At 38.4% G+C, this 18085-nt stretch overlaps 2 protein-coding genes across 2 annotated transcripts; both read left to right on the top strand.

The window, feature by feature from the left end:
- The first annotated feature begins 1652 nt into the window (after nucleotides 1-1652).
- Nucleotides 1653-4166, top strand: LOC117816339 (uncharacterized transmembrane protein DDB_G0289901-like). The gene is made up of 4 exons (XM_034688549.1): nucleotides 1653-1789; nucleotides 2827-2858; nucleotides 3022-3134; nucleotides 3342-4166. The coding sequence occupies exons 1-4, from the start codon at nucleotides 1738-1740 to the stop codon at nucleotides 4090-4092; spliced, it is 948 nt and encodes a 315-aa protein (XP_034544440.1). The 5' UTR covers nucleotides 1653-1737; the 3' UTR covers nucleotides 4093-4166.
- Nucleotides 4167-5053: 887 nt separating this feature from the next.
- stra6l (STRA6-like) lies at nucleotides 5054-17170 on the top strand. Its single transcript, XM_034688264.1, has 18 exons — nucleotides 5054-5296; nucleotides 5507-5582; nucleotides 12093-12193; nucleotides 12327-12457; nucleotides 12537-12657; nucleotides 12772-12817; nucleotides 12936-13061; nucleotides 13288-13361; nucleotides 13930-14038; nucleotides 14199-14352; nucleotides 14484-14559; nucleotides 14713-14794; nucleotides 14910-14958; nucleotides 15053-15170; nucleotides 15264-15383; nucleotides 15526-15689; nucleotides 16092-16235; nucleotides 16433-17170. The coding sequence occupies exons 1-18, from the start codon at nucleotides 5268-5270 to the stop codon at nucleotides 16669-16671; spliced, it is 1959 nt and encodes a 652-aa protein (XP_034544155.1). The 5' UTR covers nucleotides 5054-5267; the 3' UTR covers nucleotides 16672-17170.
- The last annotated feature ends 915 nt before the right edge of the window (nucleotides 17171-18085 follow it).

Genomic DNA, 18085 nt, shown 5'->3' with positions numbered 1-18085 from the left:
GCGACTTGACGACGACAATGAGTACAACAACAACAAAAACAGGGGTTGGTACAACCTTAAACAAGCTTCAATCGACAAGAGAAAATAGAATAAAATTCAATACACTAAAGGAGCATTGATTAAACACACACAAAATAATAATAATATAATAATCTTCATAAAAATCAATGAATAGATAAGTAAAGGAGGTAGAGGAACAGTGAGGGCTTTACTGAAAACATTAACAGTTTGTTTTGAGATCGAATAAATAATAAATCATTTTTAAATAAGGGAAACTAAGATGAAGAACGAACTGGAGAATGGACTGCACCGCAAGTTCTCAACCTACGACCTCACAGCTTCCTGGTCTCATGATCAGAACTCACTCCCCAGACTCAGGATGAATCATGACTTCAGAATACTAATGTGGTATTTCATCCAGACGGTGGCAGTAGTGCGTTGCTTACGACTAATCGCCGAATAGACGCCAGTGACTATTGGCTTTGGCTTGAAATGCCCGTCCCTATCCTTGACACTCTCAGATTTGACTTCATGGCCTCTCTCGGCCATCTTCTCCACAAACTCACCCTTTACCTAAGCCCCTTTGTGCCCAATACAACATACATGAACCTGACTGAACACACAAAGCTTCATCACGACATCCACTCCTCAACACCCAAACATGCACACGACACACTTCCTGTTCCATGACCTTCAAGTTGTTCTACAGTCAGTGACCTCACATGGACTGAATTCAGGTCTCCTTTCCTCACAGAGCTGAATCTAGATCACCTTGCTGGCCTTGAATGTGTAAAGGAGGATTTTGAAATTGATTCTGAGTTTGACCGGTAGCCAGTGGAGCTGCTGGAGGATGGGGGTGATGTGGTGGAAGGAGGGGGTTCTAGTGATGATGCGGGCTGCAGAGTTCTGGACCAGTTGAAGTTTATGGAGGGATTTGTGAGGGACACCGAAGAGGAGTGAATTACAATAATTGATACGGGAGGTGACGAGGCTGTGGACCAGGATAGCAGTGGTGTGAGGGGTGAGAGAATGTTAATCCAGCCTCTCAGTTTTATATATTTGAGGTTTGAAATATGTTTCTTTCCAGGTGCATACGGGATTTGTGGGGAACCCAGAGAGGTGAGTTTTTAATTTAAAGAAGTATTTCTAAAATGTATAAATTGTGTTAATGCGTCAGCTGATTGGAAACATGTAAGGAGGTGAATTCACTTCCCTCTTATGTGACATTAAAGAGTAAGTCACATTGAATCCTGAGTGTTGTTTTTGTTTTGTGTCCTGGCAGGCCGTGTGTATTACATATCAGGATGAGCTTTTGTGCCCGGTGACTTTTGTGAGGGCACAGAGAAGCAGAAACAGATGTAGAGATAGTCACAGTTACTCTTCTCTTCTCATGCTTAACGTTACGATCATGTCCAGTCAGAACGAAGAGCTGGTTGGTTTCTCCATCGATTTTTTCTTTCGTCTTGATTCTGTGAAAAACAAGCTAACACGGATGTCTATGACGGAAGTTTGCAGTTCGAGACTGTACCAAGGGTGTGCTCAATGTATGTTTTGGCATGTAATAATGAGAGATGATGACTCTAAGTTTCAGAGTGTACGTGGTTGTGTGTGTTTAATTTTCCATGTGCTCTTTTTGAGGAACACAAACACACTCCCTAACATACAATTATACTGACAGTACAAATAGAGGCACACTGTAGGGCTCCTGCCACTTTGAGAAATTCCTCCAACAGAACCATGACTGGACGCGTTGCTTTGGTGGGACTTCTGCTCATCTGTATGGCTGCAGGTAACAGAGGCAAACACTTTACTTATTTTGACATTCATTCCTGTCAGAGTTTTTTTGATTGATTATTATTGATTATCTCTGTAGATTTAAGTCGGTGAAGCAATTTTGAGAGGTTTCTGATTGGACGCCAGCGAGGCATACCGGTGATGCCAACAAATTTCACTCACACCAGAAGTTTGCATGTCGTCTTTGAGACTGACGTTCAAATAGAAAGTGAAATATCGCTATAATGTTCTGTCAATTAGGAATGTCATGTGTTTGTCAACAGAAGAAAGGAATTATCATTAAGAATCACTTCACTGACCTCCCTTTTATAATAATAATAATAATAATACATTTTATTTAGAAGCGCCTTTCAAAGCACTCAAGGTCGCTTTACAGACAGATAAAAAACACAATAAATAAAAGAACACGATAAGATAAATAAAAACAACAAGCAAAGTAACACCAAGTTAAAATGAAGCAGTGGAAATTAAACAGGGAATGCAGTTTGAAACAGATGGGTTTTGAGTTTGGATTTGAAGAGGGGTAGTGAGTCAGAGTTTCGGATGTCCGGTGGGAGTGAGTTCCAGAGTTGGGGAGCAGAGCGACTGAAAGCTCTGCTCCCCATGGTGCTGAGACGGGCGGGGGGCACAGAGAGGTGGAGGGAGGAGGAAGACCTGAGGGAGCGAGAGGGGGTGACGATGTGGAGGAGATCAGAGAGATACGGGGGGGAGAGGTTGTGGACGGCATTGAATGTGTAAAGGAGGATTTTGAAATTGATTCTGAGTTTGACCGGTAGCCAGTGAAGCTGCTGGAGGACGGGGGTGATGTGGTGAAAGGAGGGGGTTCTAGTGATGATGCGGGCTGCAGAGTTTTGGACCAGTTGAAGTTTATGGAGGGATTTGTGAGGGACACCGAAGAGGAGTGAATTACAATAATTGATACGGGAGGTGACAAGACTGTGGACCAGGATAGCAGTGGTGTGAGGGGTGAGAGAATGTTATTCCAGCCTCTCAGTTTTATATATTTGAGGTTTGAAATATGTTTCTTTCCAGGTGCATACGGGATTTGTGGGGAACCCAGAGAGGTGAGTTTTTAATTTAAAGAAGTATTTCTAAAATGTATAAATTGTGTTAATGCGTCAGCTGATTGGAAACATGTATGGAGGTGAATTCACTTCCCTCTTATGTGACATTAAAGAGTAAGTCACATTGAATCCTGAGTGTTGTTTTTGTTTTGTGTCCTGGCAGGCCGTGTGTATTACATATCAGGATCGGCTTTTGTGCCCGGTGACATTTCTACCGGTGTGTGGCACTGATGGAGTAACATACCTAAACGAGTGTGAACTGTGCAGGGCAAGGATGTAAGTACAGCTGTTCTGTCGCAGGTGGTCATTAATCCTAGCCCTGAAATGAATAAAGTACTGTGATTGCCTCAACACTGAATATCAAACTGTCTATCCTCTGAAATATCTATTGTAGCAATCAAACTGTTTGCACCAGTTGTGATCTCTCAAATCAAACAAACAAAGCGACTGTTAGACCTCACTGTGATCTCATTTTTCCTACAGTACCAATAACCTGGACACATTAGTCGCAAAAGAAGGGGCATGCGACAAACCCACCGAACCTGGCGAACCTGGAGAACCTGACAAAGGCGGCAACGCTAGCAGTTCTAAAAGTTCTTCTAAAGAAGAAGCTAACGAATCTGACAAAGGCAGCAACGCTAGCAGTTCTAAAAGTTCCTCTTCTGAAGAAGCTAATGAATCTGACAAAGGCGGCAACGCCAGCGGTTCTAAAAGTTCCTCTTCTGAAGAAGCTAATGAATCTGACAAAGGCGGCAACGCCAGCGGTTCTAAAAGTTCCTCTTCTGAAGAAGCTAATGAATCTGACAAAGGCGGCAACGCCAGCGGTTCTAAAAGTTCCTCTTCTGAAGAAGCTAATGAATCTGACAAAGGCAGCAACGCCAGCGGTTCTAAAAGTTCCTCTTCTGAAGAAGCTAATGAATCTGACAAAGGCGGCAACGCTAGCAGTTCTAAAAGTTCCTCTTCTGAAGAAGCTAACAAATCTGACAAAGGCGGCAACGCCAGCGGTTCTAAAAGTTCCTCTTCTGAAGAAGCTAATGAATTTGACAAAGGCGGCAACGCCAGTGGTTCTAAAAGTTCCTCTTCTGAAGAAGCTAATGAATCTGACAAAGGCGGCAACGCCAGCGGTTCTAAAAGTTCCTCTTCTGAAGAAGCTAACAAATCTGACAAAGGCGGCAACGCCAGCGGTTCTAAAAGTTCCTCTTCTGAAGAAGCTAACAAATCAGGATCTGGTTAACTTCCCATCATGGATGTTTGAAATGGCATAACTGTCCTCAGTTCTTTTGTCATTGCATTGATTAATAAACTTTAATCAGCAAAAAATAAAAACCCTCTGGTGTGTCTTTTTTTTTAATCTCATCCACACTGATAGATAAGTAAACTTCTAGATTCTGTTTGGAGGAGGTATAAGAGAGATGCTAGACATAGGGTTGCAAAATTACGGGAATTTTCAAAGTTGGAAACTTTCCATGGGAATAATGGGAATAAAGCAGGAGTTTACTAAATTGAAGGTTGGCTCTTAATAGGGAACTTAAATATAGTTGGGGAAAATATATTTTATTATAATCCTGACTAAAACAACCAGATTTCATGCAAGTACAGTTGAATATCTCTGCTATTCCTCAATCACATGCATATAGCACACTGCTTACTGCAGGGCTATAGAGACCACGCCCCCTACATGCACTGTGCATTCCTCCATCACATGCACAGATGACTTCTATTATGGATGGATGTCTGCTTAAAACAAAACAAATATTTATGCTTGGATATGATACCTTTCCATTAAATTACCCTCTATTCCCATAATTCCCATTGCAATTTTCCAATTTGGAATATTTCCAAAATTCCCCAGCTTAACTTCCTATGGAAATTTACCGGAATCTTTCCAGAAATTTACTGAAAATTTTCCAACCCTTTGCAACCCTAGCGAGAAATAAAAATAACCAAGAAAAGGATTCTAGTAATCATACTCGATGTGTTAAAGAAAGGAATATCATTTTTAAAAGGACCCTTTGTGAAGTGACAGCAGGAGGTGAATGATCAGCTGGTTATCTCATTGGGAGAGACACATGTTTGCATTCTGTATACTGAGTAACACAGTGATCAATAAAGTTCAGGTGTGTGCATGTGTGTGTTTGGGTGTGTTTGTGTGTGTTTGTGTGTGCGTGTTTGAACAAACTGACGAGCACATGCACCCTCAATAAAAAAAGTGAGGCAGTAGAAAGACTCGTGAGGCACATGAGGACTGACAGTAATAAACGGTTTACTCTGGAGGTCAAAGGTCAAATGTGTGAGTCACATGATTGAAACCAGGAAATGGAGAAGCGATGGCCTATCAGTCGTTTCCTTCATCTTTAGAGTCACGCAGAAACAAAGCTTTGAAGACGTCAGTGAACGGACTGCAGGACGATGATAAGCACAGACAGAGAGGAGCGTGTGTGAGTATGCTCTGAGAGTCAGTTATGATCATCTCACTGTGAGATTAGGCTTCACTACCTGATAGCAACCGGACTGGGACAACACAGAACAGCCATGCACTGTGCTCAATGATGTATCCTGAACCTTTTGAGCCTTGTTCTGTGAACTGAAGTGCTTCCACTTAATTTCTGTGTGGTTTATTAAACTTTATCCGGTCATTGCTTCTGCAGGGTCTCCACATTTGGGGAGGATTGTCAAAGTGGGATCTCTATTGACCTCTTCCTGCATGTTTCACTCGTACCAGCAGTAAGAGCTCCATCTTTTTGTCCTGGAATATGAATGCATGAGATCTGACAGAGATTACAACAAGAGTAGCTGACAATTGTATCAGCTTTACGTAACTTCCTGGAGATGCAATGCTTTTTATGGCTGCTGTCCTTTACTATCTGTTACTGCAAAATTACTTTTCACAGGCAAAGGAAACTCAGTTGAAAGAGAAATAATGTAGTTCAAAGTTAAATAAATAGATCTTATAATAAGTGACTTTGTTGAGGAGTTTATTTCTGGTTATGAAACAGACTGAAGTGAAAACTAACGTCTCTGACACTAACGTCCGACAAAAGCAAACAAGACAACCAGCACACTGGAAAAAATGCCCCTCCAAAAGAAAGAAAAAAATAACGTATTTCAAGGTACTTTTACCTTGAAATAAGCAAAAAACTGTGATCTTAAAATTAACAGAGAAAACGTATTTGAAGCATTAACCAGTATTTTAAAGTGTAGTGTCTCAGAATAAGACAGGAATGATAACAATTAGTATTTTTTTACTCAAAAAAAAACAGAAATTATTTTTTCCCATATTGCACGACAACGTCATATCTTTTTTGTGTCTACTACACAAAAAAAAAACCTAATGTATCGTATATTTCTTCTCTGAATTGTTCAGTTTTTAGTGGAAATCAATGAGTAAAAGACAATTATTTACTAGGGAGCCATGGCAACATGTAACCAGTCATCAATCATCATGATACAGCAGGTTACATATATTAAAATACAATAAACATTATAAATATCTCAATTTCTACTCTAAGTATACCTCATTATGTCATTTAAACATGTGTTTAAATGATAAAAATACTGTATGTTGCTTTATAGAATAATGTATGAAATCTTATAAAATTATGATTGACAGATTTGCAAATAAATGTCCTTATATCCACAGCTGACATTGTGGATGTCTCCAGTGACGTCCTTCTGGTGCATGAATTACTCACACCTGGTGGATTATCTGTGCACTGCATGTATCTGATTGTATACATCACGGTTTTTCAGAAAAAATATATCACACTGATGATGTAGAGGTCTCAAAAACTGATGTATCAAATATGATACACTTGGTGTTATAGGGATAAATGGGCCACATGTTGCAGAGCGGAGCTGCAAGAGGCTTGAAAAGTGACTGTGTTACGCCCATTTCAGCCTCCTTGCACTCTCAGTAGTTTTTAGCATGGATATTCTGTTTTACTGCTGACCTTTAAGGTCATTTTTAGAATATTAGGAGCAAAATGAAGTAGATGTGATTGATATGGAGGACTTCTTTAATGGAATACCTCTTTGATGATGTGTTTACTTTGTCTGCACTGGAAAAAATGCCCCTCCAAAAACAAGAAAAAAAACTTATTTAAAGGAACTTTTACCTTGAAATAAGCAAAAATATCTGCTAATAGAACAAGTGAAAATTTGCTTGTTAAGATTTCTTAAAATAAGACGTAATATTTAGAAAACTGTGATCTTAAAATTAACAGAGAAAACTTATTATAAGCATTAACCAGTATTTTAAAGCTTAGTGTCTCAGAATAAGACAGGAATGATAACAATTAGTATTTTTTTACTCAAAAAAAAACAGAAATTATTTTTTGCCATATTGCACGACAACGTCATATCTTTTTTGTGTCTACTACACAAAAAAAAAACCTAATGTATCGTATATTTCTTCTCTGAATTGTTCAGTTTTTAGTTGAAATCAATGAGCAAAAGACAATTATTTACTAGGGAGCCATGGCAACATGTAACCAGCCATCAGTCATCATGATACAGCAGGTTACATATATAAAAATACAATAAACATTATAAATATCTCAATTTCTACTCTATATATATACCTCATTATGTCATTTAAACATGTGTTTAAATAATAAAAATACTGTATGTTGCTTTATAGAATAATGTATGAAATTTTATAAAATTATGATTGACAGATTTGCAAATAAATGTCCTTATATCCACAGCTGACATTGTGGATGTCTCCAGTGACGTCCTTCTGGTGCATGAATTACTCACACCTGGTGGATTATCTGTGCACTGCATGTATCTGATTGTATAGATCGGGGTTTTTCAGAAAGAATATATCACACTGATGATGTAGAGGTCACATAAACTGATGTATCAAATATGATACACTTGGTGTCATAGGGATAAATGGGCCACATGTTGCAGAGTGGAGCTGCAAGAGGCTTGAAAAGTGACTGTGTTACGCCCATTGCAGCCTCCTTGCACTCAGTAGTTTTTAGCATGGATATTCTGTTTTACTGCTGACCTTTAAGGTCATTTTTAGAATATTAGGAGCAAAATGAAGTAGATGTGATTGATATGGAGGACTTCTTTAATGGAATACCTCTTTGATGATGTGTTTACTTTGTCTGCACTGGAAAAAATGCCCCTCCAAAAACAAGAAAAAAAACTTATTTAAAGGTACTTTTACCTTGAAATAAGCAAAAAAATCTGCTAATAGAACAAGTGAAAATTTGCTTGTTAAGATTTCTTAAAATAAGACGTAATATTTAGAAAACTGTGATCTTAAAATGAACAGAGAAAACTTATTTGAAGCATTAACCAGTATTTTAAAGCTTAGTGTCTCAGAATAAGACTGGAATGATAACAATTAGTATTTTTTCACTCAAAAAAAGATTTTTGCACTAATACATTTCATGTCAACTTCTTCATTTGAGATATATTCACCTTCATTTGAGTTGTATTATAGCAGCACTTCTCTAGGTTTAAGACCATCTTGTACTTGAAATAAGATTACAAAGTTTAATTGTCTCATTTTGAGATATAATGTCTTCTCATAGTGAGCTGGATATACTAATATTCAGTCATGTTGTTCTTTAGGATAAGCCAGCTCTGCTCTAAAGTATGTGTTTCATTGTGTGCATGTAGTTTGAGGATGTATATTTTGATCTGATTTAGAAGGAACAAAAAAACAACTCTTCTTTCTTTCTTTCTTTTTTTTCTTTCTTTCTTTCTTTCTTTCTTTCTTTCTTTCTTTCTTTCTTTCTTTCTTTCTTTCTTTCTTTCTTTCTTTCTTTTATCAATGGAGCTGTTTTCTGATAGATTCTCCAATAAAATGCATTTACTTAAATCAAGTAAAGGGTTTGTCTTAAATCAAGATTATCCATCTTCTACAAATAAGATCTCAGCTTGAAAAAATAAACCGTGTTTCTTCTAAATTACAATTCAAAACAAGATCATTGCAAGATGGTTTGACTTTACAAGATATTTATGATGTCTTCTAACAAGTCCCTCTATCTTGCTCAAATGTTACTTGTTAAGTAAATTTAGCTTAAGTGGGATAAGACATTCAGACTAAAAATGAGACGATTTCACTTGGTAAGATTTTGAGTTTTTGCAGTGCAAAAGGGCTGATCATTTTTTATGAGCTTGTTTTAATGCGTGTTATCAAAGCCACAGGGCAGGTGTCGAATAAAGTGAGCTACAGCACGCTAAAGAAGTGGCCTTAGTTGACATTTTCTACAGCAAACATTCAGAGTGCATGATTCAGGTGACTGATGAAAGACAGCAACGAGAGGTAATTCTTTGTCTATGGCGGCGCCAAAGATGACACAAACCAAAAGTTCCTCACATGAGCTTTAAGCACAAGTCACATGATCTCCACCTGAAGGACCTTATCTCTAAAAACTACTAAGATAACAAATCATCAGAGTAAGGATTTTATCAGTCTGTAAAGGAAAACAAAAATAAAATAACAGCTATCTTTGTGATTCTGGAGATGTGTATTTATGTGCCCACTATTCTTGAATTAGAGTGACTCATACATTTAACTTCCAGAGTGAGACAGAAGGAAAGTAAGAGAGTGAGTATGAGATACCAGACCTTTTTTTTATTAGTGAAGCATGAAGATAGACTATGATGAATGAGGGAATGAATACTTTATTTTCATGTCTGGTCATCTCCACGGCCCACGTCCCTCATTGACTGAAGGTACTTCACAACACAGCAGGATCTAACTCAGCCATAACATTATCAAACAAACATAAACCAGGGCAATATAATAACACACCTCAGGTATACATACACATACTGTACACACATTACCTCCTAAACTGATGACACAAATTCAAACACAAGATGAAAGATAAAAATAAACTGCGTAAGGAGGTGTTGAAGGTTACGTTCTTCCTCTGATCCCATGCTTTAAAGATAATCACACTGCATACACTCAAAATGTCTTCTCCCACTTGATCTAAGATAAATTTACTTAACAAGTAACATTTGAGCAAGATAGAGGGACTTGTTTTAAGACATCTTAAATATCTTGTTAAGTCAAACAATCTTGAAATGATCTTGTTTTGAGTTGTAATTTATAAGAAACAAGGTTTATTTTACATTTCACACATTTTTCAAGCTGAGATCTTATTTGTAGAAGACGGATAATCTTGATTTAAGACAAACACTTTAAAGAAAAGAAAGAAAGAAAGAAAGAAAGAAAGAAAGAAAGAAAGAAAGAAAGAAGAGTTGTTTTCAAGGGTGGGTTACAGTTTTCAGGCACTGTTTCTTTTAAATCAGATCAAAATATACATCCTCAAACTACATGCACACAATGAAACACCTTCTTTAGAGCATAGCTGACTTATCCTAAAGAACAACATGACTGAATATTAGTATATCCAGCTCACTATGAGAAGACATTATATCTCAAAATGCTCAAATTAAACTTTGTCATCTTATTTCAAGTACAAGAAGGTCTTAAACCTAGAGAAGTGCTGCTATAATACAACTCAAATGAAGGTGAATATATCTCAAATGAAGAAGTTGACATGAAATGTATTAGTGCAAAAATCTTTTTTTGAGTGAAAAAAATGCTAATTGTTATCATTCCAGTCTTATTCTGAAACACTAAGCTTTAAAATACTGGTTAATGCTTCAAATAAGTTTTCTCTGTTCATTTTAAGATCACAGTTTTCTAAATATTATGTCTTATTTTAAGAAATCTTAACAAGCAAATTTTCACTTGTTCAATTAGCAGATTTTTTTGCTTATTTCAAGGTATAAGTTTTTTTTTCTTGTTTTTGGAGGGGCATTTTTTCCAGTGCAGACAAAGTAAACACATCATCAAAGAGGTATTCCATTAAAGAAGTCCTCCATATCAATCACATCTACTTCATTTTGCTCCTAATATTCTAAAAATGACCTTAAAGGTCAGCAGTAAAACAGAATATCCATGCTAAAAACTACTGAGAGTGCAAGGAGGCTGAAATGGGTGTAACACAGTCACTTTTCAAGCCTCTTGCAGCTCCGCTCTGCAACATGTGGCCCATTTATCCCTATAACACAATATATGAGACCTCTACATCATCAGTGTGATATATTTTTTCTGAAAAACCCCGATCTATACAATCAGATACATGCAGTGCACAGATAATCCACCAGGTGTGAGTAATTCATGCACCAGAAGGACGTCACTGGAGACATCCACAATGTCAGCTGTGGATCAGAGACCCACTCCAGGTTTTTCAGGGAGATTTTTTACAAAGTTTGAAAAAGTTTGGATGAAAAAAACTTTCAAATTGTTCCTGAAACTTCAAGAAGAATAGTTACTGGATTGAATTAACATTTCATTACTTAATTTATAGTCAAACCGTGTTGAAAATGTGTGTATCAAAAATTGATACAGCAGGTATATAAGGACATTTATAAAAAAAATCTGTAAATCATAATTTTATAAAATTTCATACATTATTCTATAAAGCAACATACAGTATTTGTATTATTTAAACACATGTTTAAATGACATAATGAGGTATATTTAGAGTAGAAATTGAGATATTTATAACGTTTATTGTATTTTAATATATGTAACCTGTTGTATCATGATGATTGATGACTGGTTACATGTTGCCATGGCTCCCTAGTAAATAATTGTCTTTTGTTCATTGATTTCAACTAAAAACTGAACAATTCAGAGAAGAAATATACAATACATTAGGTTTTTATTTTGTGTAGTACACACAAAAAAGGTATTACGTTGTCATGCAATATGGGAAAAAATAATTTCTGGGTTTGAAAATTTTGAAGGAAACTCAAAGTGTAAAAGGCTTAAAACAATGTTTTATATGTTTTAGTTTGTTTAAAAAAGAAGAATATTTGTGAAAAAAAATGTTGCACCAAAATACCTGATGTATAGCATATAATACAAAGTAAAACTCATGTAAAAACTGCTTTTTAATTAATACATTTTTTTCTTTGTCAGAAGGTCCAATAAACACTCAATTTTCAAAGAATTAGAATTTGTTGACAATTATTTGATGGTTCAGGCTTTACAGGGATAAATATGTGTAGTTGTGGCAGGTGAAGAGGTGTTTGCAATAATCAATGTGTGAGGAGGTTAAGGCACATAAAATGGTCTCTGTGTCTTTAAATGATAACTGTGTGTCCCAACAGGGGGGCCGCAGGTGACAGGATTACTTTAGCATTGTGACAGTGTGTGTGTTGATGTATCATGTTCTTCTCCTCCAGCTGCTGATCACAGGGGTGCTCTCGTTCCTGCAGAAGAGAGCCCAGACGCTCCCCGTCGACCACAGGCTGCCCTTTCTCAGGGGACGTTTTGGGATTGTGGTGTAAGTCAACAACAGCAACAAACAACAACTGTGAGAACGTCCAGACCAACAGACTGCCTGCAATATCTGTTTCTATATCAAACTAACGGGTTGTCAAGGTTATTGAATCTCATGTGTTACTTTCTGTGTCCAGGCCTTTTGACACCATCGGCAGCCTCAGTAATCGTTGGTCTTATGGGTTTGCATTCGGTGCTGTTTCATCCAGCGTCCTGATGCTCTTCTCTGAACGTTACATTCCCTTCATCGTCCCCAACTGGGCCAAAGGTACAACCTTTTGTGACACTGTGGCTCTTAGAAAGCAGGTGAACTAAACATGATGGCGTATCTTCATATTTCTCCTCAGCCATAGTGTTTCTGGTCGGCGCACTAGAGATTGGCCTGGTCTACTTCCCTTTCTTTGCCTGTCTGTCCACACCTTTCAGAACCGCGGGAGCAGTGCTGGGAATACTCTACTCTCTGTCCTGGTAAACATGAATTAATGTCACATATTTACACACTCAGTAAAAGTCTGAAAATGTGCATTAGTGCATCAAAAAGTGTTCAAATAATCAATGAGATGTTGTGGTTCTGGTCTGCAGGATCACTATCACAGTCTGGGATATATTCACCTGTCCCAGCGGTGAGGTAGGTGAGTAGTCAGCATCCCCTGAGAGCTGCTGTAGATGTCATGTGTCTGTTCTAGTGGGATAATCTGTTGGTATTTATAAATAACTGTCTTTTGTGTGTGTGTGTGATTTCAAAGATTTTGGGTAAATACCAGAAGGTCATCTCCCAGTGGCCGTGCCTCCTCTCACTCGTCTTCCTCCTGGGACGGTTTATCTACATACTCGTTAAAGACATTCGAATCCATCTGCATTTGGAGCAAGAGGTCAGCAAGTCAGCGTGCATAAATCATAAGTCTTGCAGAGTAGAACTCTTGCATGTTGCATTTGTTCATCACCCCTTACTTTGAAGCTTTCTTTTCTGGTTGTTTCTGATAATGTCTGCACATCAAAGTCCACTCAGATGTTTGATTGTTGATGGTTTTACTGCACATGATGATGCATAATAAGTCTCAGTGATAACACATATGAACTTATGAAATCTGCCACCAGGACCCCGAGGAGTTGATAGAAGAACACCAGGTGCGGCATGTGAAAAGTCTGCTCAGAAAGCCCTCCCTGCACAGGTAGAATATACTCACACACACCTGCATCAATGCATTTTCATGTTTACCGTGATGCAGTCTTGTTTTGTGCTTTTAGTCTGTTATTGTGAAGCACTCTGTGACACATGTTCTTGAGAGGTGCTCTATAATTTACTTTTACTTCTCCAAAGCAGCTTCTAAGAAAGTAATCACATCATTGTCATCTTTAATGAACACAACACAGATTATTTGATGCCTTTTCATTACTTTTCAGTGAGCTATCATTTTAATAGAATCTTAAAGTCAGCTCCAATAGTGAGACTTTGGCGATCTTCTTGTTAAATGAAGGCTTTTCAAAATAATTATTCATCAAAGTGAAAGTTACTTCTGCAGATCTTATCTTTTTATCATCCGTATGCGGTGCATTCAGGTGCTGCCGGCTAGGTCCAACATTTAAGATTTGGAAATCAGCCTTAAAACTGCACTTTTACTATAAATGTCACATGAATTCATGAGGCAATAAGTGTGTGTTTGATCAGCAATAGAACACACTCATGTGCACACAGACATGTTCTCTAAGAATTGTTTTCCTCTTCCTGATGTGCTGCAGTAAAACCCTCAGCTGGTTCCAGGAAAGAGTTTATGAATGGGACCCCAACTTCAAGTTCCCCAACAGGCTCATCGGCACCATCATTATATCTCTCATTGGTCTTTACACGGTACTGAACAACATCTCAGCCAACGTGTCCTCCTGTGTTTGAGAGATGTGCGACACAATTGACCAATCTGTGCTCCTGCTTGAAGTCTCTCTCTCTCTCTCTCTCTCTCTCTCTCTCTCTCTCTCTCTCTCTCTCTCTCTCTCTCTCTCTCTCTCTCTAGATGACGCTGGCAGACTACAGTCTCAGTAATGTGGCTTTTGACCAAGTAGACAGGTACAAGAACACACTGAAATACCTGGTCACGTCATGTAACCAGACTCAAGCTCTGGGGGCCATGATACCACAGCTGGAAGAGTTCATCGACGTAGCGAGGAGTGAGTTCACATGACTGTTGTTGTTATGATGTTTAGAATGAGAATCTGAGTTTTCAGCTCAACACAAAGTAAGATGTTTATACTACATAAACCTGTGTATCTTGTTTTAACTCAACTTTGATCTGTTACAGAAACTTGGCTGGCCACCACCATCTTTGCGAGTATCAACTCTGTGGCTTACACCTTCCATGTCTTGGCATGTTACAGGTAAGATGCATATCAGATATACTCTGAAGGCACAAAGCATAAACTTGAAGAGAAGGCTTTTAAAAGTCAACAGATTTGTTAAGTTTATTGGAAGCAGGATTAAGCCTCACAAAATTACTGCATTGACCATGACGTGGTGTGTGGCTGCTGCAGGAAACACGTGAAGAGACTGTGGAAAGGTCAGAAGAGTTTTCTTCCTGAGAGGTTTCACAACCCCAGCTCTGCAGCCAGCGTAGTGAGTCACACACACACACACACACACACACACACACACACACACACACACACACACACACACACACACACACACACACACTGTCACTAACAGTGTCACTTATTAAATGTTACAGGCTTCCATTGCGAGATATTCTGGTTGGCAGATTGCGTTCACACTGTGGGGTAAGCTCTCATCATCTGAGAGTTGGTACATGAGTCAAATGTGTTGTTAGTTTACTCAGTACAGACAGATTGTCTCTGCTTTGTTTTTCTTTAGGCTACCTGATTGTTCATTTTGTCCACTTCCTGTTCGCCCTGCTGTTCGTGTACGCGCTGATTCTTCCCATACAGCACGGACAAGCGCTGACTATGCTGAAAAACCTGGGGATTATCATGTAAGGCCGCTTTTAAAGTTGTAACCAGCTTTGTCAGTCAAAGTTTAGTAGCAGAAATACGAACTGATTGGTTTCCTTCATTGATCCTCTCAGTCTGACCATTGCCCTGGTGATTGCTCTGGTGATTCTCCAGGTGGTTCTGGTTCAGATCCTCTTCCTTCAGGACAAATTGTCTCCGACTGATAAATACAAACCTCTGGCTCTCAACAACAGGTGGGTTTATTTCATTTCATCAGTGAAACCAGGCTGCAAAAGGACGTCTGTTAAAAAGAGAAGTGGCCAGATTAAGAGAAGTCAAACTGATGGAGGATAAAATGTGACGACTAAGCCCCCCCCCCCCCCCCTCTGTTCTCAGGAAAGCCTTCCACTGCTTCAACTACTTCTTCTTCTTCTACAACGTGGTGATGGGGATCAGTAACTGCATACTGAGGCTGCTTTCCAGCATAATGGTGGGAACATGGCTGGTGTCACGCATAGACCGGACTATTATGCAGAGAGGATATGAAAACATGGATGCTGGTGAGTTAACTTTTAACCCTGACATGTGGTCAACTAAACTGAAATATTTTTCAGGAACTGAGAAGGACTCATTTCCAGATTTTCAAATTTCCATTGTACATAAGGTGGCAGAAGACAAAGAGCATGTTAGGAGAATATAGATGGAGACTTTTATGCATCCTTTCATATTTAAAGTGGTGCAGGTGTTCCACAGCGTGCCTGCTCATCTTCCAGGAGGGGGCGATCCTGCACAGAGCAAAAGGGGACCTACTGTTTTATGCAGACAGATGCACAAATTTATAAACTATGTTACACACTTGTGCACCCACTTAATGTTTAAACTGCTATGAATGCAGTCTTATTTCTCATGCATGATGTCTCTCTCTCTCTCTCTCTCTCTCTCTCTCTCTCTCTCTCTCTCAGGCTACAGTACCTGGGTGGGAATGATTTTTGCTGACCACTACCACAATAATCCCGTCATGGTGTGTTTCTGCCAGCTGCTCGTCTCCAATACACAGGAGAAGAAGAATGCATCTGCATACTCCACATTCAGCAACATTTCATCTGGTCAGTGATGTTTGTGTTTTTATGATTTAAACTCTCAGATTAACAAATACATCTGAGATAATTATCACTTATTCCCCTCTGATATATAAGACGTTAAAACTTTCAAATTTTCCTGTTATTTTGTATGTTTTTTTTGTTTGTTATGTTAACCACTCCTCAGTTCCTGTTTACTGACATGACTTTTTTTTATTTTCCAGAACCCCCTGTGAACAGCCCAGCCAAGAAGCGCTGGATGCTGTTTTATACACTGCTGAGGAACCCTCATCTGATACTGTTCAGAAAGCAACACCTGTCCATATCTTCATTATTACAGACGTCATCACCCCAATCAGAGACAATCGTACATGCTTGGGTCATGGCATCGCAAACACAGAGCCGCCAAGCAGAATCCCAGGCGCTGCCAGAGATCACAGTCTCACCTGCAGAAGACTGCTAAAGAAGCATTTCCATTTAATCTTGTGTTTTCCAAAACATGGGCTGTAGAGATAACTTGTTTATGTCTTGCAGCGTCAGATATTTTTACTGAAGAAGCAGAGGAAGCATGGCAGCTTTTTAAATTGATTACTGAAGGATTTGATTAAAAAGGGAGCCTAAAAAACAGGTTTGGAATATAACTTAACTCAACTATATTAATATTACTTTTCATACATAACAGCATGCACTCCAAAGTGCTTCACATTAGATGGAAATGAAAGGAAAAAAAGACAGCGAAAGAAAAAAAAATAGTATACTAAAACAAAAAAGAAGACATTTATTAAAGTGTATTTTTTTTTAGCACACGTTTATTTGAAAAATACTTAACTCTTGTGCAAAGAGTTCAGATTTCATGCCTTACTTCAGGGGTTCCCAAACTTTTCAGCCCTGGACCCCCAAAATAAAGGTGCCAAAGACTTGCGACCCCCACTGTCCCTCAAAGTGATTTAATGTGGCTTCATTTAGCTGGTCTGCGGAAAATGGCCCTACCTATATGAGCATGTGTCTGTGTTTCCTGTGCTGTTATGAATGAACCTGCTGCTACTGATGCTTTTGATAATTAACTGTTCACTAACCCTAAACTTAGGAGTCATCTGGAGAAAATAAAGGCAGAAAACTCATTACATTTTATATTTTCAGTTTTATTTCAAGGTTAGCTACTATTGTTGTCAATATTATTTACTATAATGGGTAAAGTGTACTATTTTTAGATAACTTAAAAAAACAAACATTCTGGAAGACATCTTACGACCCCCCATTTGTGTCTCGCGACCCCCCAGGGGGTCACGACCCACACTTTGGGAACCCCTGCCCTACTTATCAATGAATGGCCAAACCTTCTGCTGCAACATGTTTTGCTTCAAGTCTAATTTATGTCTCTGCTTACATATTTAAGTTCACTGTGAACCTTTGTACATAGTCACAATAGCCTCTGTCACATAGTGTCATTATGTTATGTAGGCTGCATAAAAAAGCTTTACATGCTATCATTCTCGGTGTTAGAAATCAGGTGTTCCCAAACTTTTCGGCCAGCGACCCCCAAAATATAGGTGCCAAAGACTTGTGACCCCCACTATCCCTTGAATAACTTGTAGCTTCACACTTCATTTTGCTGGTCTGCTGAAAATTAGCCACCTACAAGCACATGTGGCTTTGTTTCCTGTGCTACTATGAGTTAACCACTGTTACTGATGCTTTTGTAATTAATTGTCCTAACCTTAGGAGATATCTAGCTGCAAAGAAAGGCAGACAACTAATTGAAAAAATGTATTTGCAAGGTTTTTATTGCAAATTGAATTACTTTAAAATATATATATATATATATATTTACAGTAATTGACAATCTACAACATTTTGGATGACTAAAAAAAAACAAA

The sequence above is a fragment of the Notolabrus celidotus genome, chromosome 7, assembly GCF_009762535.1.
Source record: "Notolabrus celidotus isolate fNotCel1 chromosome 7, fNotCel1.pri, whole genome shotgun sequence".
Classification (NCBI taxonomy): Eukaryota; Metazoa; Chordata; class Actinopteri; order Labriformes; family Labridae; genus Notolabrus; species Notolabrus celidotus.
The sequence above is the reverse complement of the archived record's forward strand: the minus strand, read 5'-3'. Positions and strand labels throughout refer to the sequence as shown.

Excerpts from the sequence above, each read along its gene's own strand:
- LOC117816339 (XM_034688549.1), top strand. The coding sequence starts at position 1,738 with ATGACTGGACGCGTTGCTTTGGTGGGACTTCTGCTCATCTGTATGGCT. Across the intron at positions 2,859-3,021 it reads TTTGTGGGGAACCCAGAGAG|GCCGTGTGTATTACATATCA; the intron begins GTGAGTTTTTAA and ends GTGTCCTGGCAG. Across the intron at positions 3,135-3,341 it reads GAACTGTGCAGGGCAAGGAT|TACCAATAACCTGGACACAT; the intron begins GTAAGTACAGCT and ends TTTTTCCTACAG.
- stra6l (XM_034688264.1), top strand. The coding sequence starts at position 5,268 with ATGATAAGCACAGACAGAGAGGAGCGTGT. Across the intron at positions 14,795-14,909 it reads CCAGCTCTGCAGCCAGCGTA|GCTTCCATTGCGAGATATTC; the intron begins GTGAGTCACACA and ends TAAATGTTACAG. Across the intron at positions 15,171-15,263 it reads AAAAACCTGGGGATTATCAT|TCTGACCATTGCCCTGGTGA; the intron begins GTAAGGCCGCTT and ends TGATCCTCTCAG.